Source organism: Myotis yumanensis, unplaced genomic scaffold (assembly GCF_028538775.1).
Source record: "Myotis yumanensis isolate MYYU_CA2020_CCGP unplaced genomic scaffold, mMyoYum1.0.hap1 SCAF_7, whole genome shotgun sequence".
Taxonomy (NCBI): Eukaryota; Metazoa; Chordata; class Mammalia; order Chiroptera; family Vespertilionidae; genus Myotis; species Myotis yumanensis.
Genome location: NW_027223758.1, coordinates 75016650 through 75044643, shown reverse-complemented (window position 1 = coordinate 75044643; position 27994 = coordinate 75016650). Strand labels below are relative to the sequence as shown.

The 27994-nt window shown below is 45.3% G+C and overlaps 1 protein-coding gene across 5 annotated transcripts in view; it reads right to left on the bottom strand.

Moving 5' to 3' along the window:
* FHOD3 (formin homology 2 domain containing 3) overlaps positions 1 to 27994 on the bottom strand; it is a 386194-nt gene that overhangs the window by 105907 nt on the left and 252293 nt on the right. For all 5 annotated transcript variants that reach the window (XM_070421006.1, XM_070421007.1, XM_070421008.1 and 2 more), the window contains exons 8-10: positions 27115 to 27209; positions 19629 to 19772; positions 11798 to 12039 (exon numbers count right to left, since the gene is read on the bottom strand). In XM_070421006.1, the coding sequence (XP_070277107.1) occupies positions 11798 to 12039; positions 19629 to 19772; positions 27115 to 27209 (481 nt within the window). The remainder of the gene's footprint in view (positions 1 to 11797; positions 12040 to 19628; positions 19773 to 27114; positions 27210 to 27994) is intronic.

Genomic DNA, 27994 nt, shown 5'->3' with positions numbered 1-27994 from the left:
TTCTACTTCATTGACCATCTGCTGGTGTGGATGCCAATGAAGAATGAATTCTATAAAATGGAGATAACAGGAAGAGAAAAAAAGTGGCAAAAAGCCAGAATGATCGAGAGACCTTCACCAAAGGAACTGGACACATGTCACAGGTCCGCATGTTGCCCTGCACACTCCCACAGCTCCCACAGTGTCCCAAACAGTTCTGGGCTCAGCCTGGCCCAGGAGGGTGGGCCTGGAAGATTCAGCAGTACTGCCTTTCCAACGCATGCCTCGACCTCTGCATGCCTCTCCACAGTCAATAGCAATCAGTGATCCTCACCATTATGATATACTATTTGAAAATGTGAAGGCTTCAGAAATTGTATTCAACTATTTGGGGGTGTAGACTGAGCATGTCCACAGGGTTGAGGACAACTGCCCTAGTCTAAGCTACCCATGTTTTTCAGTGGTTTTGCATCAATAGCAAACAAGTGTCCCTGTTTCCACCCTCCTTCACCTTGATCCGATCGCACCAGGCAGACAGGCATCTGTTCAGATGTGTATTGCATGCCAAACAACAAGAAGACTCCATGCTGTGGTTTCTAAGACCCTGCATGACTTGACCTGCTTACTGTGCAACCTCATCTCATCTCTTTTCCATCTCTGTGTCCCCCTCCACACTCAGAAGCCTTGTCTCTTGAGACACCTATTAGTTACCCGGGTACATCATGCCTTTTCCTCCCTTTGCCATTGAACACGGCATTGCATCGGCCCAGGCAGCTCTTTTCATCCTTTAGGATTCAGCCTCAATGCCTGAGAAGGCTTCTTGGATGACTCCCATCCCACTATCCTCTTTTCTAAAGAATCTTTTAAAAATAATATTAAACTACAAGTATCCAAATTCCCTTTAAGAAACTATAATATTACTAATAAAAATTAAGTCCCCTTTGACCAGCGGTAACCACTGTTATACATTTGTTATATAAATTTTCAGATGAAAAAAATTAGACATGCCCTAGCCAGTCTGGCTCAGTTGTTTGGCTGTCATCCCCATGCACTGAAAGGTTGCCAGTTCGATTCCCAGTCAGGGCATATACCCGGGTTGCAGGCTTGATCCCTGGTGGGGGACAGGAGGCAGCCGATTAATATTTTGTTTTTGCATTGATGCTTCTCTCTCTCTCTTCCTCTCCCTTCCCCTCTCCCTAAAACCAATAAAAAAATGTTTTAAAAAATTAGACATATTATTCTACAATTTTTTACACAGCAATTGATGTGACAAGTATCTTGATACTTATAATATGGTGCATTTCTTAATGCTGGTTGCCTTCCATTATATGGCTATTGCATGTTTTAGTTACCTAGCCATTCCCCAATTGTTTGCTGTTATAAGTGATGCTGTAAGAACAACCCCTGTGCATGTCCTTGTGCACACCTGCAAGTTCCCCTCAAGGTCATGTCTTTAGACCCCTGTTGCTCTCTACCACACAGCCCTCTTTGCTCCCTTCAAAATCTCTCCTCCAAAGCTACACCTGCCTTGTTACAATATTTATGTGTGTACTTACCTATGATCCTGGACACTTCATAAGCATCTTGTTTACCATTGTACCCTCAGGACCAAGAATGTGGGTGGCACAAGAAAATATGAGTTGAGTGAATAATGAATGAGTATGATTCAGCTCTCCTTTAGCTCATGAGCTAGTATTCCTGCCTCAATAAAAGCAGGACAGTGATAATATCAAAGTTCACAGAATGTCAATAATGACAAAGAAGTCCATCAACGTAAGCTTACTGTGAAATAACATGCACAGAATTGGGGTTTGTCTCCTAGCTGCTGGCTTGCTCATATGCTTACAGACATGAGCTACTACAGATGTGGACTCGAGTCCCAGCCATGTTTTAACAAGCATAAAGGTACTTCATCTTTGCTTCATGATATTCCCTCCATTTCCTGATAAAAATGATTTACCCTTATAATTCAAAGGCAATTTCACAAAGCTTTTCATAGGTGAAAAAAATATAAACAAAGAAAAATATCTTCTCAAGTCCAGTTCTGAAGGCCTGCCATTGGCACGCAGCCATGCCACTGCCACCCGACTCAGCCCGCCCACCCGAGACCTCTAGGAGAGAAATGCCTGCAACAGCAGGTCCTGACCGGCCACAGCCTTGTGGGGGCTCATCTCTAGTCAACTTTTAATCTCATGTTTATAAAACCAGAACCACACGCTGGAAAAATAAACCTCAGGAATGAAGTGATTTCTCCGGGGCAGTGTGAACACTGTAATTGAGTATTCCGGAGGTGTGATATAATTGCCTCTGAATTCCTTCCTGAGCTCTGTGTCTCCGGGAAGCACGCTGCATCAAGATGATCAAAAGGCATTTCGGCTGCAGATGCCTGTCCCGAATGCGCCCAGGTTTCCTTGCCCACTGCAGGCCACTCTCTGAGGCGAGGGGCAGGCTCCTTCATCTTTGCTTGGTTCTGCCTCCCTCGGATTCTCTCCAGGAAAAGCAGGCTCTACTCGGAGGCCTGCAGTCACCTACATATTCTATTTATTTAACAACCTCTGTGCCGGGTACTCTCATGCTGAGCACTTCACAGAGTTCACTCATTTTATTCTTCTGGGAACTGCCAAGGTAAATACTATTGTTACTCCATTCACAGAAGAGGACCTGAGGCACAGAGAGGTTAAGGAATTCTCCCAGAGTCACACAGATAGTAAGCCAGGAGTCGAACCCAGGGAATTCAACTCTAGCACCCAAGCTCCTGACCACCGTGCTCTGCTACCTCTGCTACCATCATTTCTCTGTGGCTCGAAAAAGAAAATGTCTCTTCCATTTAAGGACTGAAAGAAGCCAACAATTCTCCCTACTTTCAGAGTCTCCCCTGAACATCGATGCCTCTTCTCTCTGCATCCATGTGCATGGGGAGTCTAGCAGGCCTCACCCCCTGCCCATCCCACCGAGGCCCCATCCCACCAGAAGGAGAGCTGATGACAGCATGGTATGGGGCACCACAAGACGTACTTGAACCATGACGATAGCCCATGTTAATTCTGATCAGGTTCTGAACCATAAACATCACTTACTTAGAAATGGGCATTTTTTTTAACATGGATATGATGCTTCTGTGATCACTGTCAGCATGCTGAGCACGTGGTGTGAGACCAGACTGCCATTAGGCCCTTTTTCTCGGGGCCTGTCCAAAGGGCTCCCTTGCAAAGTGCTTCCCCAGCATCACTCTGCCCAGTCCTCCTTTTCATTATGGCAGATTTGGCCTCTTCCACCCACATTTTCAGGGCTGTTTCCCTGTTCATTCAACCTTCCTCAGTGAAGAGTTACCAGCAGGCTCCCTCCACATGCAGACTCTTGTCAAGCAAAGATAATCTCATTCCTTCTTCCATGATGGGATTCAATCAGCTCAGCTTAGCAATCCTTGGGAAGCCTCTGCTCACTTGCAAAGGGACCTGGGAATCCCATGTGATATATATAGAGAGGCTGGCTCTGCAGGACCACCCACACCCACACCTGTCCCTCCACAAGGTGCCGAGGAAAATCAAGCTCCTCCAGGAAGGACTGTGAGCATTCAGAACACTGGGGGTGAGGGGGGGGGGGGGGGGGGGAGTGTGTGTCGGGGGAGGTGCATTATAGGAAATGGGCTTGACCCTCAGGACGAAAATTCCCAAAGCAAATCAAAGAAACAAGGACCTTTCCTCTCTGTGCAGTGTGCCCGCCGGCACTCCCACAGTAAATCGCTTATCTCTCCCTAAAACATCACAATGGGAAAGGCCATTCTAGCTTTAGAAACACACTTGAAGACAACTGGTTTCAAGGTTCACTGAAGGGGAAAGACAGTGAGTTCTCGGTTTCAGCGTTTCCTAAGGCTTTATCCATTCGCTTCTTGGCTCACTCCGTTCGTTTCCACTGGGTTATGGCATCTACGCCTAGGTGTCAACCCTACCTATGTGTACCTGAGTCCAGAAGAACCTATCCCACTGACACCTCAACTAAAAATGCCCAAAGCTCACTGCGTGGCCTTACAACCATTCCCCGACCCTGTGTTAGTGGCAGCGTGGGAATCACCTAGGATCCTTCCTCTCCTTCCTCTGCCTCACCATATGATGCAGTCACTGTCCCACAAGTGATGTCCTGAATCTCATCACCTCCCCCTACTTGCCACTGTCCCTGCCTGCTGCAAGGTCCCCCCCCCCCCGCCCCCCCGCGCCACCCTCCACCCTCCCCCTTCCCCCTACCCCCCCCCCACCCCCCATCACCTCTACCCCCACCCCTTTGCAGTTGGCCCTCCTCCAGGGCACTCTCCATGCTCCTCCCAGTGGCCTTCCAGAAACACAAACCTACCTCACTTCCTCACTTAAAATTCATCAGTATCCCTGTTAAGTTTTAAGAACAAATCTGCCATTTTCATCCCAATCTAGAAAGTTCCCCAAATTCAATTCAAGAAAATCCAAATTTCCCAAGAAACCTGCCATCTGGTCCCAGCGAATCTTTGAGAAACTGGAAATCCTGCCGGGAAGTCAGAGGGGCTGTATAAAGTGATCTCCCTCGTGCCTCAATGCCACAGCCTTTTCTTGGTGGAGATTTCCCCAGTTACAAGCTGACCACCCTTTGTCCCCGGCCCTCTCCCCTCTGTCCCTTCCTTGTTCAATATTCAGGAAACCAGAGCCTCTTGGACACAAAATGATAAATCAGAATTGAGGGCTGTACTCCAATCACACTTACCTCAGGAGGTCACAGCCCTTGTGGGTGAATCCCATTTATAATGAGTCATTTACCATCAGATAAATCTTCCCAAGTAGCTACTTGCCACTCACGGTACCAGTGGTTTTAACGTGGTGGTTGTGAAATCCTCTCATGTGTTTATGCCAGTGCACACACTTCTCTCCAGGTCATGTCCATATTTATTTGGTAATTACCTTCTTTAATAGAACAATATCTGGGAGAGCTCCAGGGCATGGAGTGACTGAAATAATAACAACAGTGAGCTGAGCACACAGTTGGGCTGCCTCTCTTAACTCCCTCCCCAGCCCTGTTAAAGAGGTGCCATCATCCTGAGTTTTCAGTGGAGGAGACAGAGGCCAAGTCTGGGGAGGAAGCGGGGTCTGTGTCTGCAAAGACCATGCCTGAGCTCTCAACAACCTCAGCTGCTATACTGCACTGGGCCAAACCTCCAGGGGCCAGGACCAAGCTCATCACCAAGGCATAGATTTCATAGGTTCACACCAATCACATAACACCTACTACTCTCATAATGTCTTTTGCTTGCAAATCCATTGCTCGTTGCCAACTGTTTCCAAGACAGAGCTGGAAGGGGAGGGGGGGTCTCTATTTCTGCTATAGACCCTGCAGCTAACAGGGGAATGAATTCTGTGACCCCTGGCAATGAAATCCTGTAGACAAGGCCTCAGACCAGAGAGGACTGCACTGCCTGCAACCCAGCATCCAACTTATCTCCTTCCTGTCAAAATACAGGAAGATGAGCTCACCCACACTACGCCGTTCCATAATTAGGCTGCCCCATTTGTCCACTCGTTCCTGTGGTGGTGGTGGTGGCGAGGTGCCAACCCCCTTTCCTACTCCTGCAGAAAACACCTCTCTCTCCAATTGCCTCCTTCCAGCTCCCTCCCCTGGGGCTTAGCCCTAGGGCTTGGCTCCCCTCTTTCCACCACCCACTGGGCCACACTAATTGGTGTGCATCAAGTATGATCCTCAAAAGGTGAGGACAGCTCAGTCTCCAATAACTGACAGTAACTGTGGCTTCCTCCCAACCATGAGTTTCTGTTCTCTATACCTCCCTTCCTCCTCCATCACCAAGCTTTGCTGTGTGTAGCTGAAGGCTTGCCCCAGTGCTTCAATGATTGCTCTGACACTTTTGGAGCTCCTCTTTAGGAACCGTCTGCAGTGCCAATTTATGAGAAAAACAAGCAAATCAGGATGGTTCTTTCAGATCAAAGTCAAGCAGTGACTATACACAACACAGCTCATTAGAATTTCCAAGCTCCAGTAAACATTTGCTCTGCGTGATGTTTTGCTTTCTCAACAAATCTAACTCATCCTCAAAAGAGAAAAAAGCGTTACTACTGAGAACATTCTATAGGCTCAGAGACTGGCTCCAGGAGTGTTTGGTTCTGAGTGTGTGCAGGCTCTAGACGAGGGCCATCTGGGGTCAAACCCAGCTGTGCCACTTCCCACCCGTGAGATCTAAGGCAAGTCCTTTGACCTCTCTGTGCCTCCGTTTCCTCATCTGAAAACTGGGGAAGACACTGCCACCTTCTTCATGGGATTTATAACATGTGTAAAATTGCCGAGCACAATAGCCAGCACAAAGTAAGGTGCTCCATAATGCTGGCTCCTGCTGTCGCTACTGCTCCTCCTACTTATCTCAGAGGGTGAAAGAACTGCAAAGCCCTCTCCCAGGACAACACAGGGAGGCTGCAGTTAGAAAGGGGACACACTGTCCTGAGAGAGCATGACATCTAAAAGCCACACAGGAAAAGGCTCACAGATTGGACACGCCAGCAATATATTTTGTGCATACATCAAGAGGCACCATAAGTTAAATGAAAAGATATTTGAAAGACAGGGAAAAAATATTTGTGACATAGCTGTCAAAGAGTTACTATCTATAATGTACACAGAATACTTATGTTCTCTCTGCTTTTATATCTGAAAGTTTCTGTATTAAAAACAAAGAGTAGCTATTCATCATTTTAAAAGGACACACCATGCAGGAGACAAATGAGCAGAGAAACAAACAGACACTACTCAGAAAAGAAAAGGTCAATAGTTGATGAACTAAGTGAAGATGAACAACCTCAGCAGTAATCAAAAATGCAAATGGCAATGCCAAGGCACACTGCACTTTTCAGAATCACAAAACTTCCGAAAACTTGTACCATCCAGTGCTGGTGATGGTGTGGGGAGTGGTCACATGCGGATGGTGGGAGGGCAAACTAGATTAGCCGTCACAGAGAGCAACGTGGCGATTTCAATATTTAAAATGTCTGTGTCCTTGATCTAGAATTCTACTTGTAAAAATCTCTCAAGAAAGAATGCTAACATGTGCACAAACGTGTGTGTGTGTGTGTGTATCACAGCAAGTTTGGTACTACAGAAAAATGGGAATCAAGCCATAGCAAAATGAATGAAGGTATTTCCATACAATGGAACACGAATCAATGCTTTTTTTTAACGTACTGACATGAAAAATCTAAACTTAATAATATAAAAAGATGGCAACATGCATTTATGAGTTACTAATGCCAAGTACACAGTAAATTTGTTTTATACCTACAGATTCACAGGGGGAAAGAGGGGATTGTTTAATAAAATCATAAAGGATGGGAACTACGAAGCCAGACCTCCTGAACTCTAAAGCCAGCTCCACCCTATATTAGCTGTGGGATTCTGGACAAGACACTTCAACTCTTCATGCCTCAGTTTCTCCTCCTGTCATATGGAGATAATAATAGTACCTACCTCAATATTCCACTGTGCTGTGGAAACTCATGAGCAACCATCAGCCAAATCCCCTATAGCCAGGATCTCTTCACTCCTTGTTCTAACCCTGAACTTGAGGATGCTGTTCTATACAGATCTCTCCATAGCATGGTGGGTTCTTCTCTCAGACCCCACATACTCCTCTTTGCTGATTCCAGGCCATTTCCCTCCCAACTTCCCTCAACAAGCCAGGACAGGGATTGGCAAGCTACACCATAGGCCCAATCTGGCCTACCACCTGCTTTTATACAGTCTAGCAGCTAAGAATGGTTTTCACATTTTGAAATGGTTGGAGGGTGAGGGATTTAAAAGAATATTTCATGACACGTAACGTTCCAATCTCAGCGCCCATAAATAAAGTTTCGCTAGAATGCAGTCATGCTCACTTGCTTACCTGTTGATGGCAGCTGCTTTTACAAAGGCAGAATTCAGTTGAGTAGTCGCAACCCAAAGTCTAACATATTTACCATCTGCCCCTTGACAGAGGAAGTGTGCTACCCTTGCCGTTGAGGCATGTGGCAGTAGTCTGTACCATCCACTCCCAATCAGCTGCCATCATCTATAACCTGCCAGGTTTCTGCGCCATGTGTACTAAAATACATACAAGCCTGACAGCTGGATGGCACAACTACTAACATCAGTGACTGAAGGAAATTCGACATTACCTCTACGGGTTGGAATGTTGTGTGGAAATCAACAGGATGAAATGGAAAGTGCATATACTAAGTCCCACGCAATGCTCGTGATCAGAAAGAATGACATAGAGCAGGACCAAGACCTGGTGTTTGCTGACAGAGGTGAGAACCAGGATGAACAAGAAAATGTTATGGGGAAATTTTATCCATATAATGGAATGCTAAGCAGTAATAGAGCTATAACATTATGGAGCAAATTGAGGTCAGATGACTGTCCTAACAAGCAGAAACATCCCGGATAGAACAGGGTGCCCAGGGGAAGGAGAGAGCCTGAGCCTGGAGTGCACAGAGAGGGCCCGCTCAGGGCCAGACAACCTTGAAGACTTGTTAGTCCTATGATTATATACTATTACATTTAAACCAGAGACTCTCATTCTTTTGCTAATTAGATGCTACAAATAGATTTTCTTGTGAAAAAAATGAAAAGTACCAACATTTTTTCTCCCCAAATTTAATTACAAAGATGAAACACAATCATGAAGATACTTTTAGGTGACAGATGACCAATAAACTCATATCTTATTTGGGAAGTGTTTGATGAGGTTTAGTTTTTATTTCTTCAGAAACCAAAACAAAGCAATATGAATTCTGAGTCTTATCAGTCCTTAGGATTACAGCACACATAGCCTAGCAGGCCTAAGTCTATAAGGAGACTTGGAGATTTTCTCCTTTCCAACTCTCTTTGAAGTTTTATTATCCTCAATAGGAACACACCAGTATGACATATAAATCAAATACCCTCTCTAAAAAGTCAGAAGGGTAAATCTCACTCAATGACTATGTTAAGAATGGTTAGTTGGGAAGTGGTTTTGTCCAATTCAGTCATTGAAAGGCAAAGACCCACAGCTTGGATTTAATCCATGGCTCAGCCACCTAGTCCTGTGATTCGTCTCAAGGCACCAACCCCGATTGCTTGTTCACTTGTAGAGTGAGGATGACACCTGTCCTGTCTGGGTCCTTGTGAGAGTTAAATGATGTAATGGTCACATGATGTAGAAGGGCCATCTGAGGGCAGGTTGACATATACATTTTAGGACATCATGAATCTCTTTCTAGACTCTAACATTTTTATCTTCTTTACAAAAATGTCAGCATTGGCCCGGTTACAGAGATATAAAATCCTGCCTGAGATTCCTCCTGGGTGGCGTATGAGGACATGTTGCTACAAGTTAGCAGTTCGTCAGGCCAGAACATTCAGGTAGATGGAGAGTAATCTAGGTCAGGCATGCTTCTGTGTCTTTCAGGGTCTACAGGGAATCTAACACAATGGATTACTTGGTACCAAGGTAATGGTACAGATGTTGAGCAGGTGACTAAGCTATGCATGCAGAGATCCTTTCCAACTTTGCTTCTCGCCACCCTTTCCCTCTATCCCACTCCCAGCTCTGCCAAAATCGTGCTGTTGTTTTGGGGCCATGAAGCCAAATCCCTCCAACAGGCCTTATGGATGAAGCCACATCGTAATCATCAACATGTAAAACCTTATCTGCTGTCAAACTACAGCGGGAAGGCTGGGGAGGGTTGGGGGGCGGGAGGGGGAAGTAAGAGATCAACCGAAGGACTTGTATGCATGCATATAAGCATAACCAATGGACATAAGACACTGGGGGGTAGGGGAGACTGGGGGAATGTCAAGGGGGAGGGGGGGAAGGAGACATATGTAATACTCTTTGTAATACTTTAAGCAATAAAACAAAATTTAAAAAAACAACCTTATCTGCATTTACAAGCTAGAAAATGTATTTTTCTCAAATAAATGCTACAAAATGTACATGAAAGTAATAATTTCAGTAAAATGAAAAAGCATCCCTGTCGAAAAGACTGAGACAGCAGCACTGAGAGCAGCGTCTGTGGCCTTCCTGTTCCAGATCCCACCCAGCCCAGCGCCTCAAAACTGGGAACGCTGCCCAGGATGGTCCACTCCACTGCCGTTACCTATCACGGGGCACTGTTGCCTGAACTCACAACATAGGGACCTCTGAAAAATGTAACAGCAAGAAACAGAACAGGAACAAACATGACACAAGTCATGTTTACACAAGTAAAAGATCACCAAGTGCTGCTGACAAGGTCTCCTACCTCTTACCCTCAGCATCTTTGGTGGGTTTAATTTCAGCCCATTGTGAACACTTTCCTCGACTCTCTCCATGTTGATTTTTCAAAAGTTAACTAACTAGAAGCAGAGCTAGAGAGAGCTTCAAGGGCCTTTTGAACATTGCCTGAGTTTCTTGAAGATCTTAATCACAAAGTGCAACGTCCACAGTAGATGTTCTTTTTCATCAATCTGTTTAGAAGTTCTGGTATTCTTTTCACTAAAATAGAGCTTGTTGTACACAGACTCTCAGAAACAGAAAAACCTGTAGCTAGAGGCCTATGGTAGAGAAGGGTGTCAACATGGACAGTGCCTTGCACATCACTCCCAGACCAATGCCCTCCTCCACCTGCAAGAGAAGGCACCCAAAGGCATGGGCTGGCTCATCGGTTAAGTGATTCTGTGAATATCAAACCACTCAGGACACTTCTCCGTAGCCATGGGGGTGGGTGGTTCCTTAGGCATGGAGAGGAAGAGATATATCTTGATCACTCTCTTAGGGTCACCCAACTTATTCTGAGTTTTGTTCTTGTCCACCATGCAGCCTTCTGACCTACTTTTGGCTCCAGATGGATCTCCATAATGGGGAGAATGCTCCACCCAAATGAAATGAGCAGGGCTTCCACCCTGGGTAGCAAGAAGAGGGGCACTGGCATTAGTGTATCAGCCCAGTGCACCAGGTCGGCATGGACTGGTCCATAGAGCCCCATCATCCTAGTAAACTGACAGCATCGGGAAGACAGAACTGGCCCCAGGCCCCACGGCAACATGGCCATCCTTTTGCTGCACCTGTGTTTTACGGAACCACTTCTGCATTCCCTTGGCTTTTGTCAAACTTTATATTTTTAATATGCACAATTTCTCATGAAATTGTCCGTCTATCCATTTCTTCCTATCGACTTTCCTCATTCTTTCTTTCTCCCAGCCCAGATGTGAGGTTCCTATGGACAGAGATCACCTCTTTCCAATCACATCTCTTCTTGGCTTCAAACAGTCCTGGCCTATAATAGACACTTACTAAAAATGCTTGCTGTATGACTGACTAAGTGATGGCATTTGTATTTACTGAAACTTTATATGTATATACAATTATATATTTTATATTTATGCACGAATAAATTAAAACTCAGAGATTTGTGCTATTTCACTTAGCCTCAACTATGTATTGTCATGAGTATCTCAAGACTCTCACATTTATGTGGTGGCCTACCATTTATTTCCAGGCCAAAGCTTTGTGTTTTGGATTCTTTTCCATTAGATAAAACACAGCTTTTAAAAGCAGATGTTAACTTTGATATTAAATGATATAAAAACACAAGTGGGTGAATTAGAGTTCAAGGGGTTATAAGAACAAATCTGTGCTTGTCACCAGGGCCACCTTGCCCTGGGTAGTCCCGAGGGAATGTGGGTGGTGTTTTAATGGTAGAGAAGAGGCTGGGGAGCAAGGGGTGGGGGTGGTAGGCACCTGGGGAGTTGGGGCCTCCCTCCCTCATATCTTTGCGCCCTTTTCCAACTGAATGCTTACTTTTCACGGAGATCCCGCACTTGACTGGGCTTGAATCCTGGAGCTGCCTGGGAGCAGGGACTGGTGGGGGCCGACAGGGGACCCCTGACGCTCTGCACTGAGTGCCTGCGGCTGCGCCTGCGGTCCAGGCCCCGCTGCTCGCCCACGCTGCCCCCGGAACACAGGCTGGCCCTCCTCCGGTCCCGACGCCCACTGGGGGGTGGCTCAGCCGTCTCATCACCGTCCTCATGCCGCAGTGCCACCTGCAAAAGCAGAGAACGCCCAGTGAAGGTCAGACTTGACATCCTTTCATAGCCCCTGGGCCGGGGGGGCGGGGGGGCGGCCTCAGGCTCGTCCTAATGAGAATGTACAGTCTCTCCCCAACCTGCAACCTCCGCTTTGCAAGGTCCTACAGCCACACCCACCCAAAGCCCAGTCTGTAAACTGAAAGACGCCTGCCACTGGGCATTTCCCAATCAATCGGATACGAAAAGGGCAAACAATGCCCCGAGCAGGTCTGAGGAATGTTCTGTAATCAGATGGCATCTTTATCCTGGAGCCCAGCTTTGCCATTTCTCAGGTCCAGGAGGTAGAGGCCCCTCTGAAGCCCAGTGGTTCCTGATAGTTCCTGAGCTTGCTTTCCCAACGAGGGAGCTAAGAAGAGCACAGCAAGGATTCTGCGGGGATGGGAGCCACAGGATCCAGGTGAGGGAATAACCTCACCCACAGATCTTTTTTAAGCCTCACCTGAGGACATGTTGAGAGAGAAATATACATCAATATGAGGGAGAGAAACATCGATAGTTTGCCTCTGACCGGGGATAGAACCTGTAACCTAGTATGTGTCCTGACCAGAAATAGAACCCGCAACCTTTTGGTATACAGGATGTTGCTCCAACAAACTGAACCACCTGGAGGTCCATCTGTATCTCCAGCGTCTTTAATTTTTTATGCCTACATTCTCCAAAACTGGACAGTAAGAAGGGCACAAGCTGTCACTGACTAGGCTTTTGTGTACACAGCAAGCTGACTCTGCCATTAACAAACAGGTGTGATCTGTAGCAAATGGCCTGCCCTCTCTCTAGCTCACCAAATGAGGAAAATAGTATTGCATTGGCAGGTTTGTAATAGGAATAACTTACATTAGGGTTATTTATGTAAAGCAGCTAGAGTAGGGCATTCCCTGTGGCTGGTACTCACTATGACTGTCGTTCCCCAACCTATGTCCTCAGATGAAGGGGCCTGGGATACCCACAAATTCCTCCATCACACAGAATTGGCGGATCAGCCACCTCCAAGCCCAGGTAAGCCAGGCCCCACCAAGTCCAGCAGTCTCTCCGACTTGGCAACCACCGAGTCCCATAGTCTCACGTCCCCAAAGATGCAAGTGATCCAGCCCTTGGGTGTTCTCAGTCACATTTCACAACTTGGTCCTGATATGAGAATGGAGAAGTAATATAAAGACAGAGAGATAATCACACCATATGGCCTATATCACTCATTCTCAGAAAATCTGGCTACTGCAAAATCAGTGATCCCCTATGTCCACTGTTCATCAAACAAGGTGGGCTTGGCTGAGTCAAGGCCAGATGGCCACTCTCGTGCCGGTTCCGAGGAGTGAGCACCTGAGACATGGCTGTTTCACAGGACAGCACCCACCCTTTATCAGCCCCATCTCCATCCCCTCCAGCTCCAGCATCTAGAGAAGGTCGATTTAGTGAAAACTCTTATTTCTGTGCCAGATACATTTTATAACAAACTCTCAGATATAGAAAGGCAATTTAAGACTATTTTGGCTTTTTTGTGTCTCCGAATTTACTAGCCAGACATAATTTTGGGGGGGATTGAAGTAAAAATTGATATGAGTTCAGAAAAAGCTCTGTTGTTATAAAATCTCATTGGAAAGTTTGTTCCCTAAGGGTCCCCTGTCTGGTTTAACTGGAAGAACAAAGAAATGATGCATTTGGTTAATCACATTTATCATCTCAACGTTAACTCTCTAAATGGCATTCTCTGGGGAAAGTTTGAAGACGATTATGTACCAAACCAAGGACAGTGTTTTTAAATATTAAATAGTTCCTGTCAATTACTTTTTCTTCATTTTGAGATAAAAATTCTAGACCATTTGAACTTATTCTGACCTGGGTATTGACTCTGCTTCTTATTAAGCACACATTTGGAATAATAAGATTAGGGGCTAAAGTAGAGTTCAGATAGTTCTAATTCCTTGTCTAACCTCAGAGATCCAAAGATCAAATAGCATTCGGCTCCCAGTTCCCTGTGTGAATGAAGTGAAACCCAGTTCAACTGCCTTTTGTCAAGGAAGGTAGAGACAATCAGAGAGTTTAAATGAAAAAAAAAATCTGGAAAATTACCAAAGCAACACCATAAAGTGGAATTCAATGGGGGCCTCTCTAAGTTCAGATCCTCAACAAAACATCCATTTCCTTAAAACAAGAAGAGTGCATGGAGGGGTGGGAGGGGCAGAGCCTCGGGCTTGGCAGTCGGGAACGGAACATGAAATTGGTGCTGATGTTCGCTCATGGTTTTGTTTTTACAAGATAATTCCTAGACTCACCAGTGTCTGCTGATGACAGGAAGAGAGATTTCACATTTACATTAGGGCTACAGTGACAGTTCCAAATTCTTTTGATTCTAGGGAGCCCTACAGATTAGAGGCAAGAACCCTAAGAGCCAGAAAACACCTGGAGAGTACAGAACTCACTATGAGACGTATTCAGAACCTGTAGTGTGGAATCTAGTTAATTCTAAGTGCAGCAAGTGGTCTCCATGGGTGAGAGCAGCCCTGTCCTGGAAGATCCTTACTCTCACCCAGATGATGCAGTGATTCATTTGCTGGACCCTTTTTCACTCTTTTAATTAACTGTGGAACACTGTAAACTAAAACCTAGATGAGGAGCAAGCAGATTCCAGAATTGAGCACTGACTGCTCGTACACCCTGCCCCACCCCACTGAGAAAGCAGGTAGGAGCAGTTCAAGGTGGCATCTGCGACAACTCTCACCAGCCCTTGAGGTGACCGAATGACCTGAGCATTCTTTCTAATGTTTTATTGTGGAAATGTTCAAAAGCACACTAAGTATGCTGAAGAGTATAAAGACTGTGATGTGCTCATCACCTGTGATAGCTCAACAGTGATCAACTCCTGGCCAATCTTGTCTCATTTACACCCCATTCCCTGTGGGCCCCAACCCTACACAGCCAGTTTTTCTTTAGAGGTAAATCCAAGATTATATCATTTCATTTGTAAACATTTCCATATAATAACCAAAAGAGTAGGATTTCTAAAAACCATAACCACTATTCTCTTAAAATAATTTCTTAATATCTAACAATCTCAACATTCCAGATGGAGGCCAAAAGTTATTAGCATTTCTTTGAGTTGATATTGTTACACTACTACTAACATCCATGACTGGCAGCCATCTTTATATAACAGATGCAAGCCTTTTCCATATTGCTATTCCACATCTTCGTTTTAATTCATATGCACACAACTTAATTGAACTTTTAAGTGAAGTTGATGCCAATCCTGGTACAATTTCAAAGGAACTAAATGCCTTGGCTGGTTTGGCTCAATGGATAGAGCATCAGCCTGTGGAATGAAGGGTCCCCGGGTGTGATTCTGGTCAAGGGCACACACGGGGGTTGCAGGCTCAATCCCCAGTAGGGGGCATGCAGGAGGCAGCTGATGCATGATTCTCTCTCATCATTGATTTTTCTATCTCTCCCTGTCCCTTCTTCTCTGAAATCAATAAAAATAGATTAAAAAGAAAAACAAAAAGGAACTAAGCTGCTTGACAGGTTGTGGCAGACCATAATAGTGCTAGGCTCCCAGAGAATAGCACTTCCCTTAACCTTGTGTAGCCCCCTCCTACACTGAGTCCAGGATTATCCACGTGACTTCCTTTGGCCAATGGGACATCAGCAAATGTGATGCAAACAGAGGCTTGAAAAGTATTGGTGTTTTGGGACTTACCCTTCTAAAATGCTGCTATCATATGAAGAGGTATAGGCTAGCCTGGCCCAGCCAACAGCCAGCATCAAATGCCAAACCAGGTTCATCAGGCCACATAGACCCTTAACCCCAGTCCAGCCATCAGATGACTGTAGTTGCATGAGAATCTCTCAGTTGGACCAGGTCTGAATTTCTGACCCACAGAATCATAAACAACACTTGCTGTTTCGGGCTATGAAGTTTTGGCATATTTGTTATGCCCAAGAGCTAACTGATAGACATTTTTTTATCACCTACAACAAAGAAGGATCTTAAGAGATTAACCTAATAGTCAATTATTTCTAAAAGTACCATTTACCCCTCACCCCCAAAGTCTCCAGCCTTAAGATGCCTTTCCCATTACTAGGATTGCATTTTGAGAATTGAAAGTTAGAACACATAATCTGACAAAAGATCCCTTTTTATTTTGACTTGTGAATTTACGTATTTGTAAAATTATATAAAGCTATAAAAATTCAAATGAATGAAACATCGATTAAATCACCTTTCTGAAATGGAATTAAATTACATGGAATTGGGCCTGTCCCCAGAACGTCCAGGACATATGGTCACCAGATATCTTCCACTATTAGGAAGAATTCTAGAAGCCCAACCAAGTTTTCTTTAATTGCTTACAAACATTCATAGAGGAAAATATTGGCTGTGCTTACAGGCCTCCTTGCTGCCCTGTGTATACTAAATGTAGTTGTCCTGAGGCAATAAATATATATTTTTTAAACTGCATTAGCTTTCAGAACAAAATAAAAATCCTGGCTTCGCCTGGTATATACAGCACTCAGTTGTCACCTTGAGTTAGTACTCAGGGCATCTTCCCTCTAAGGTTAGCTGCTTTCTGATTAAATCATGCCCTTCCTTCAACCCAGCATCTGACAAACACCTTGTCATAAGACATGTGATATTAAAAGAGACATTTGAGCACTTACTGAACTTCTACTCTGGGCAAGTGTGCTGCTGTGTACTAGAGCTAGAGAGAGGAATGAGACATCTGACGTAGAGTAGCTCAAAGGGAAACAGACAAGCAAGTACTGGTACATCCTGAGGACTGTTCAGTTCAGGGTGTGAACATAAGCAAGTGCTCTTCCCTGGGTTAGAAACAATGTGTAGGGGACAAGCAGCAGGGACCCCTTTTACCTTGCCAAGGAAACCCCGTGGATGCAAGACACCTGAGGTGACTCCCACAGGAGGAGTACGTGTTTGCTAACTTGAGAACTGGAAGGAAGAATATTCCAGGTGCAGAAAAGAGAATGGATCAAGAGAAGGTCTCCAAAGACCTGTCTTTCACATTTGAGAAAGAGGAGATATTGAACATGGCTGCAACTTCAGACATCTTAGGAATGGCAAAAAGAAAGGTCACATGGGTCTGAGGCCACAGGCTGTGTAGGCCCTTGTACTAACTCAAGCAGTTTGGGCTATGTCCTGCTGGCCATGAAAAAAGGGTTTTCATTCATTCACTCACATAGCCATTCATTCACTCACTATTGTTTGTTTTCTTCAACAGAAATGACATAGTGAGATATGACTCTCAGGGGGATCACCTTGTTTTCAGCTGCAGGGAGTTAGGAAGAAGGAGAGAGCAGAGAAGGCCCCATGGGATGTAGCACCTGCAGGATGCCAACCTCGCCAGCCTCTGCTTTTGCTGCTCTCCCAGGCCTTACCCTCCAGTCACACCAGTCTCCTTTAGACTCTTCACACCTGCCAAGCTGGATTCTCCTCCAGTGCCCTTCTCTACGACACTGTCTCTTTAGGCTGTCATCTCAGATGGGCCTTCCTCATCCACACCTCAGCTTCTCACCCCACCTCATCGTCTTTTCTTCATGCTCACAATCTCAGATTCTCAGCTTATTCATGTACTTGGTCACTGTCTGCACCCCATTAGAATAAGTGCTCCTTTAGGACAGTGGCCTTGACTGACTAGGTGGCTGCTGTGTCCCAGGGCCTAGAGTAGTTAATTGTGTGTATCAAGTTGACTGGGTCGCAGGATGCCCAGATATTTGGTCAAACAATGTTCTGGATAGGTCTATGCAGGGGGGTTCTCGATGAGATTAACATTCAAATTGCTTAAACGGAGTAAAACGACTGCCCTCCCCGGCATGGGGAGCCTCTTTCAGTCCAGTGAAAGCCTGAGGGGAACACAGGCTGAGTAAGAGAGAATTCGCTTTTTCTGCCCAAGGGTTTTAAGCTGGGACATTGATTTCCTCCTGCCTCTGCACTCCAAGCGGAACTTACATCACTGGCTCTCCTGGGTCTCAGGCCTTCAGACTTCACACCACCCAAGAGGAAACATGTCTCCAGATTCTGTCTCCCATTGGCCATGGAAGGAAACTGGGATGAGGAGGCTTAGCAACAAGGAATGTAATTTGCTCCTCAAAAAATGTGCTCCAACCTTCATTTAGAGTCCAGACAATAGTCACATCAGATCAATAACTTGAATAACAGGGGGGCATTTGGCCCACTGGGAGCAATTAGAGCTCAAGTCAACAGGCCATTAAGCTATGATGCTCAACCCAAAGCAGGGCCTGCTTCATAGGCATGTGTACAGGACTCCAAGGGCTCTGCTTTCACCGTCTTGAAATTCTTAGTAATTTTAACTTTAAATTTGGTTTTGTAAGTGAAGTCCAGTAGGACGATGGAGCAGGTGCATGCTGGAGGAAGTAGGCGCAAAATGCATGTCTGCCATTCCACACGCCCATGAGCATAGAGTTCTGGTAGACCCTGATACATGGGCATTCAGTGAGACGACAAGTGAGTACAAGGTGAGTGGGTCACACCTCTGACTGGCTAAGCAGAGTCACTGACCTCCCCAGCGGCCATGCTTTCCACTAAAACCAGAACTTGTTTTAAATGAGAGAGATGGTAATGCAAGGGTTCTATCCTACCCTTTCTCAACAGTGTTACTTTCCCATATTAGCCAACCACTTAAGCTGAAATGATAACATATAAAAAAATGAGAAGATAGGACAGCCCACAGTTCGTTTTCCTTTTAGCCTTCCTTAGTCATCAGTGAATTGAAGATAGAGTGTTGACAGAATGAGCACATACCAAGAAATGAAATAAAAATAGCTGAGCTAGTTTTCACAGTTCTTCCCTGTTCCGGTAAGAACAAAATACCTGTGCATGCAGGAGGGGCAGACTCCACATTCCGCTGATTCTGCACACAGGCTAGATGCTCTTATAATTGCATTTTCAACGGGCAGTGCACAATATCAATGAACAGTAAAACTCCTGTTGATACTTTAAAATGTTAACTTTTCTGTCCTTACAATGACATTAACAGCAAATAAAAAGACACCATAACAAGGTGAGAAGGACCAGGGAAGAAAGTAAAAAGATGTTTAATATTTTTAACAGCAGTATTCCCCCTTTCATTTTTATTTTGCCCTACAAATTATGTAGTAGGCCCTGCCTGAAGTTAAACCCCTATTCAGTGTAAGAAATATGACCTGTCTTCTCTCTCTCTCTTTCTTCAGCCTGAATGAAAGTACTGCTGATAAGATGCATGTTCTTTAAATTAAAATAGCAATAAATAAATAAATAAATAAATAAATAAGCAAGGAAGCAAGTTACCAAGTTTCTGCTAGATCAGCGCTTCTCCCACTTGAGCGTGCTTCACAATCACCAGGAGGCTTGTGCAGACAGACTGCTGGGCCCGCCCACAGAGTTTCTGATTCAGCAGGCCTGGGCCTGGGCCTGAGAACTTGCACTGGGAAAAGCGCTGCTGCAACACACTTGGAACCATAGGTCTAGAGTATGTTGACCTTGGCTTCCGACATTTGTCCAAGCTGGGAGATGCCTTATAAAAGGCATGTTCTGTTACCTCATAAATGTTCAACTGCTCCACTAAGTCCAGGTCAGTCCCTTTCTTGTTCAAGTGCCGCTGGGACACAGCCGCAATGCCCAGCTCCTCCAGGCAGTCCACCACGTCGTAGAAGGTATCTTGGTCTGGCAATCCTGACAACGTCTGGATGGAGAAAGAACAGGACACAGACATGTCTTAGGGAACTGTCTCAAGGCCCTCAGGGCATTGTTTTACATGGTAGCCAGTGGCCGTGATTATAACATTATGGGGGCAAAGGAAGACAGATAACAAGTTCAGTTGAGAAAAACGTTCTGTGGCATAAGCAGCATGAACCCCAAGATCCCACCCCGTTAGTCAGGTGCTCTGTACTCCCCTCTCCTTGAGTGGAGGCAGAACACTCCCATGCCTGGGTTCCATTACATGGCAAGGGTGACGGAACTTTACTGATGTCATGAAGGTCCCAAATCAGATGATTTTGAGTTCATCAATGGGGAGATTAGCCTGGGTGGGCCTGACCTAATCAGGTGAGCCATTTAGAGTGGGCTAAGGCCTTTCCTGAGCTCAGTGTAGGAGAATGATTATCCTGCTGGCTCCGAAGCAGCAGCAAGCCACCATGAGTCCTACAGCTGCAAGGAAGTGAGTTCTGCCAACAACCACAAAACTTGGAGGAGGACCCCAGGCCTCAGATGGGACTCCAGCCCCAGTCAACACCTTGACAGCAGCTTGTGAGGCTCTGAGCAGAGGACCAGGCAGGCTGTGCTGGACCCCATCCCACGGAAACTGTGAGGTGATAAATCTGTGCTGTTGTAAGCTGCTAAGTTTGTGGTAATTGGTTACATGGCAATAGAAAACCAACATAGTCGGTGACTGGCAACTCCTGTTAAGATCAATCTACTGCCCTAGATGGTTTGGCTCAGTGGATAGAGTGTTGGCCTATGGACTGAAGGGTCCTGGTTTCGATTCCAGTCAAGGGCACATGTCCGGGTTGCAGGTTTGATCCCCAGTAGGGGGTGTGCAGGAGGCAGCCGATCAGTGATTCTCTTTCATCATTGATGTTTCTACCTCTCCCTCCCTCTCTCTTCCTCTCTGAAATCCATAAAAATATATTTTAAAAAAATCGATCTACCAACAGCTGGAGTGATAACAATGTAATGGTTCTCTTTTCTTTCAATTTGGTAGGCCTTCCTCTGGTCTGTGAAATTTGGGAAAACATGAGAAATTCCAAAGCAGCAATCTAGAGACAAATAAATACATAAATAACCCAAGAAAGAAACAGCCGACTTCTCTGAATTCTACCTTTCTTACAAGAAGGATGATCTCAGACCAGGCCTCTGCTCAGCACTGTAAAGACCTTTAGCCCAACTGGCGTGGCTTAGTGGTTGAGCATTGACTCATGAACCAGGAGGTCACGGTTCGATGGTTCGATTCCCGGTCAGGGCACACGCCCAGGTTGTGGGATCCATCCCTAGTAGGGGGCATGGAGGAGGCAGCCGATCAATGATTCTCTCTCTCTCCTCTCTCTCTCTCTCTCTCTCCCTTGCTCTCTCTGAAATCAATAAAAATAAATATTTAGAAAAAAAAAGAACTGGAAGGACTGTTGAGGTGACTTACTACAAGTCTTTTATCTTATGAATGAGGGAGATAAAGACCTGGAGGGAAGGAGTTAGCCTGAGGGAAGTTACTGAAGGCCTAGGACAAACTTCTCTCAGAGCTGCTATTCTCATCTCCTCACACACTCATGCCTTCTACACAAGTCATTCTGGCCTTCAGTTTCAGACACAGACCTTTAGTCCCTATTTATTTCACTACCTTTGCATTTCTAAGAACCCTGCATATAAATTTCAAAATTATTGTAAACATGGAGACTGCCCCAAGAGAAAAAAAACCAATACTTTCCTAATGATCTTTTCACAACACCACTTCCCTAACACTTCTAGTTTGGGGTTATTAATATTGGAACGAATGTCTTTATTCATAATGCAAACAAAGTCTTTTTCCTTCCTGGGCTGAGCCAAGAGGACATGACTCACTGTTACTGAGATCAGAAATGAATGAGAAATAACTGGGATCCAGTTCATTCGTCAGGGGCCCCAGCGAGGCCAAGGAGCAGGAGGCTGTGAACCAGATGAAGCTATAATCAATGGTGCATGCACCTGAGTGGCCAGGTGTGCCAGTGCGCGCCAGTGCCTGCAGGCGCCAGGCCAGGCAGTCCCTGAGGCATCAGCAGGCACACCAGCCCACTGGACGGCCTGGCTCCCAAAGCTACCTGAAAAAGTGGGCACCTGCTCAAAGAAGGTTACCATCAGAACAAGCCCATCCTTTGGGTTCAGTCTCTAGAACTTGGTTAGAGGATGAGGAGGTGGAAATGGCGACACCAAGGCCAGGGCAGGGCTGACGGCGGGAGGTGCCCTGACTGCTGACTGTGCCAAACACACAGTTGGAGGAATGTGGTAAGTTGATGTTTGGTGTCGGATTGAAAGCTTTCTACCCAACAGTGCAGGGCCAGGATGAGGCACTGAGAGAGGCCTCTGGCAGTGTCCTCATCTCTCTGGTCCCCTCCTTCTTTCCTTTTTCCCTATTGAGTTCTGCTCAGAAGTTTCCAGGGGGTTGAATTCCTTGATCTAATCCCCATCCCTCTAGCAGGCCCAACCATGATTGGTTGGGAAGATTACTATCAAATAATTAAACAAATAGGTCTATGGAACCAAACAGGCTCACAGAGCCTTGGCTCAAAAACAGGCCCAGAACTGAGTGTATTAAGAGGTCTTTGGTCATTTCCTGTGAAAATGTGGGTTTGAGCCAAGCCTGCGTTCCTTGCCTTTCATGTGTGGCTGTGCCTACACGGGAGGCAGCTTTCGCCAAAAACACATACAGCTTCTTTCTCCGCCTGCACAGGAGGGGACTATACATCTTAGAAACACATTCACCTATTTTCAAATATTCTCTAACGTGCTGGGCCATTTTGCCATACACCCACCTCTCCCCGACCCTGCCCTCTCATTTCTCCCCTGACACCTCACTGCCACGGCGCCTCCTTCTGGCAAAGGTGGCAGCTCCAGAACTGTCTGCGAGGAAAACATCTCCTGCCGCCTTCACGCTCAGGTGACACCTCACGGCCTGCTGCCTGCTTCCCCTCAGATCTTGTCTTCCAGACCTCGTGACAACTAGATCTTGACGGGCACCTAACGGACATTTTCTTGTCCTCTCCAGTGGTTTTCATCTGATCTTTCTTGTAGGATAAAGCCAGTGTGGCCAAAGCCTGAACACAGACGTTTGTAGCAGCATTATTGGTGAAAACCAAAAGCTGCAAACACCCCAATCTCCTTCAGTGGGGGGGAGAGATAAGCAAACTGTGGAGTATTTACAATGCACACGCCCAGGAGCAGGAAGGAGAGAGCTGTCAGTACAGCCAGTAACAGACAAACTTCTCCCACTGAGAGAAGACAGCCTCAGAGGGATACAGCCCATCCGATTCTATGTAATATTCTTGAAATAACAACACTATCGTGATAGAGAATAAATCAGGGTTTGTCAGGGGCGTGAACGGGGACCAGGATGTCATTATAACAATAGAGAGGGTGGCGGGGAGATGTGCTCGATCCTAATTATGAAGGCCATCCACAACTATGTATGTGTTAAAACATATACAGCTAAATACCAAAGGGAAAAAGCCAATGTTCTGTATGGTAATTTAAAAACAATAAAATAAAATATAAAAACATAGGCAAATACTAAGCATGAATCCCATCTAGGTTACCTACCCCTTGGCCCTGCTAGAGCAGCACCCCTGCCTGGGCTCCCTGACATCCTCCTTCCCCAACACTCCAGCCAGCCCCACGGTAACACCCCAGTTGCTCAGCCCTCACCTGACTCATCCTATTCTATGAGGTGGCCAGTATCTGGCCCACTGAGGGAATTTTGGCTGGATCAGGACAGGACACTACAGTGGAACCTTGGCTCTTGAGCTTAATTTGTTCTGGAAGTCTGTTTGAGAAACAATTTGTTCAAAAATCGAATGATTTTTTCCCCATTAGAAAAAATATAAATTGAATTAATCCTTTCCAGACCCCCAAAATGATTCCTTTCTTTAACCTTTCTTATATGCAGTACATGTCTAATGTACTTTTAAATCTATAAACAACACTTCTTAAATTTAACGAACCACCCCCTACCAGCCTTAAAGGAACCACATTCAGCACTTGTTCCAGGGGTTGTCTCTCAGGAGGTCAGCAGGCGGCATCTTCGCTTTTTCACATGTCACTGCCTCCGAAATGCTGCCACTGGCTAACTGTTTTTCCTTTATCCAAATCAACATCTTTTCTGCCTCTTCTATTGCCCTTCACCCCTTAGCAGCCTTAGCACTCTTAATAGCCTCTTTATGTTTTAAAATTGTGCTAATCATGCACTTGCCAGCAACAAAAGCACCACACACACACACACACACATTCACAGCACAATTTCCTGAGATGTTAACAAGGCAAGGTTTAGCTGTAAACTGACTCATACTGGTGCATTCTCTCCTTTGTTTGTGGCTTGAGAGAAGTTAACCCAGACATTTTTTTCCGTGAACAACTTGGCTGAGAACCGAATTGTTCAAGATGGGAGACTTTCGAGAACCAAGGTTTGACTGTATATAACTTCAGCTTGCAGGGTAAAAAAAATAGTTTCTGAAACCCCTCAATCATTTGACAACATGGGTGGAAGGTGGGGGGCAGGATGGAGGGGGATTAGTCTGGATCTTGGAAACCCCCCATTCATGGCCCTGTTTAACAAAGGGAGACCTCAGTCTCAGAACCATGAGCAGGCTAGAATTTAGTCCCCTTGTTTTTCATAAAACTGTTAAGTTTTTGAATTCTGTGTCATTAGGACATCTTTTACTCTATTGAAACAAAAGTTAGAAACCCACTATAATAATTTCCTAGATTTCAGAGTGTAAATTTTTTCCAGAACCACGTAACATTCCACTGCATTGTTTTGTTTGGGATCTTAGAGGATTTTACTCACTGGGGCAATAAACATGACTAAAACTCAACAACAGAAAACAAACCCAGCATGGGTGCCAGCTGTCTGCTGACCTTTTTGAGGAAAAGATGACATTTGGAGTAATGTCCTGGGGACCTGCCTGGACTTCCTCTGGGCCAGAACTAACAAAAGATGAGACAGAACTGCCAGAGGAGAAAGAGTAAGCGAGGAATTCCTGGACATTAAATGCCGTCGGATGCCAAGGAGAGTCTGACACGCACTGGGTCCGTGCCAGGGATTGGCAGCAGAATGGCCACACCATGCGAACGCTGCCAGGGCCATCAGAACAGCTGGGCATGGCCGCCACCAATAAAACGGATAGCATTACAGTGGAAAACACTGAGCAAGAGAGAAAATTCCATTTTTGCTGAACTCAGTGCTTTCCAAAACAATGTCAGTGACTGAAGATGACAGGAAATTGATGACCTTAATCTTTAAAACCCAACAGAAAATTGCTTTAAAATTGCATGGTAAAATAAGCTCACAGATTTAAAAATAAAAGCAAAATTATCATCTACCAAAAAGTGGTGCTCATTCCCCACTAGGACTGTCATAGAGGTTGCTGAGCCTCACCAGCAAACGCCTCTCGTTAAAAAGCAATCACTGACTCCGGGAAATGTTGTTTTCCTGAACATTTCTTTTCATCTCAGTAGGTTTAATGCTATTACTTTTTCCGCTGTGTTCTTAATATATTTAGGACAGTATAATTTTCTGCTAACAATTTCCTAGTCTGTCACTTGCCTTGAGCTTTTATTTGTGGTTTTCATTTTTAATGATAAGACCTTAGAGCAGTGATGGCGAACCTATGACACGCGTGTCAGAGGTGACACGCGAACTCATTTTTTTGGTTGGTTTTTCTTTGTTAAATGGCATTTAAATATATAAAATAAATATCAAAAATATAAATCTTTGTTTTACTATGGTTTCAAATATCAAAAAATGTCTATATGTGACACGGCACCAGAGTTAAGTAAGGGTTTTTCAAAATGCTGACATGCCGAGCTCAAAAGGTTCGCCATCACCGCCTTAGAGAGTTGTGTGCACTGAAATATTTAAGTCCTTTCCTTCGGAATTTTTCTTGACTGGTGGTATTATTAATGTAACCTTTACCTACCAGAGACCAGTTAATCTTTTATGTTGAGGTTTTTTTTTTCCTCGTTTTTCTATGGCTTGATGTGTTACAATGAACTCTTGAATTGATCCGGAATTTATTCTGGTAGATGGACGAAGTTTTCGTTTATTTCCATTTAGCAAGACCTCCCCGATCATGAACAAGCTAATCTACCCCCTTTGATGTCAGTCGCAGTGTAGGAAGTTCCATGCATTGGGCCATCTCACAGTTCCTCCGCTCCCCTCCTCTGCTGAGGGAGGAGCCAGGACCACACTGCTTTACCGTTGGAGTTTGCACATCTTTTTTTTAATGGTACATTGACTTTGGAAGATAGTTTTGTAGTTTCTTTTTTATATATATTTTACTGATTTTTTATAGAGAGGAAGGGAGAGGGAAAGAGAGGTAGAAATATCGATGAGAGAGAAACATCGATCAGCCACCTCCTGCACACCTCCTCCTGGGGATGTGCCCGCAACCAAGGTACATGCCCTTGACCAGAATCGAACCTGGGACCTTTCAGTCTGCAGGCCGGCGCTCTATCCATTGAGCCAAATATCTAGTAGAAGCTACTCCTTGTAATGATGCTGCTTTCTACTAACCTGTCCCCAGTTCATGAGGGAAAATGTTTCTTCTGTTATATTTCAGGAAGAGATATGGGGTTTGCCGTGTAGGCCTACACCCCGCAGCTTGAACAGTACACAGGCCAGCTGATGACGGGCTGAAGGCCTGCGATGGGGCTACACCTGGTCTAGAGTATAGCGATCTGCAAAAGATAACCACCTGACCCCAGCCTCAATGATGAAGGACTGAGCCACCACCATGAAGAAAGTCCAGTCCCAAAAGTGGGCTGTCCCAGGCCAGTGTGAGACCGACCTTTGGCCAGAGCAGCATCTCTGGGAATGAATCCTGAAGACCCCGACAAACTGGGCGGCTGAAACAACAGGGATTGATCCTGTCATAGTTTGAGAATAGAAGCCTGACAACAAGGTGTGGGCAGGGTCCTGCTCTCTCTGAGGGCTCTAGGGGAGGGTACTTCCTTGCCTCACCCTAGACTGGCTGCTGGAAATCCTGGCATTCTCTGGCATCACCTGGATTAGAGATGTATCACTCGAATCTTTGCCTCTGTCTCCATATGGCTGCCTTCTTCATGAGCACATGTGTACGTCTTTCCTTCTACGTGTTTCTCTTTCTGTCCTTAAAAGGACAGCAGTCATAATGGATTAGGGCCCATCCATATGACTTCATCTTAGCTTGATTACATTTGCAAAGACCCTATATTTTCAAGTAAGGTTACATCCACAGGTACCAGGGATAGGACTTCAACATAGCTTTGGGGGAAAACAATTCAACCCATAACAAACATTGACCAACCTTGTTCACTAAAGTCATCGCGTAAACTAGCAGCTCTGTGTCGACCCCGTCTTTTTCCTCCAAGATTTCCATGATATTTGACCAGGGTACAACTCCTGCGAGTAAAGCAAAAATCATTAGGAACAGCAATTCAACATTTCCCTTCCAACTCACTTCAGAGTTTATCTAAAGGCTCTTCACCCAAAGATGGCATGTCCTTCAGTCACTGAGTATCAAAGCATGACACAGATTTTGAATTAGGTGACAATATACCACATTATCCTTCTGCACTTGAAAATGTATATTCTTCAGTGTCAGGAGGCCCAACAATTTGCTTGAAAGTTCCCATTATATGAATTACATAACTTTTAAGAATGCATTCACACACAGCTTTTTAGGCCATGCGTTTCACTTGCTGAGTGCAGAAACCCTAATAAGTTCTCTCTGTACATCAGCATGCTACGGTCTGATCTCCTGCAAGGAAAGGAGATGTGGAAGGTCTTCCCAAGCACGTGGGCTCTAAGAACTGACAGTGAAATGCCCATCTAGCAAACATTTCAAGAACAGAAATATATTATCCCTGTGTAATCAAGCACAAATACGACTTAAGCAGAAACCAAGTAGAACGAACTGGGTCTAGGAGGAGGCTGCCATCAAGAGTTTTATAATCTAATAGAGCAGTTAGGCCTAAGTACAAGAACACACGTCCACACAGAGTAAAGGCACGCACCTCGGCACTGCCAGGGCCAAGGCCGCAAAGGGGACGCATGCCCCTGACCCACTTCCTGTGCCTGAGACAAGCATTTAAAAAGTGTTGCCTTGCCCACTGGGTGGAACAGGAAGCTCTTTCCTCTTTCTCTCTACAGACCTCAAATGATAATGCTCATTTTTTGCTGATAAA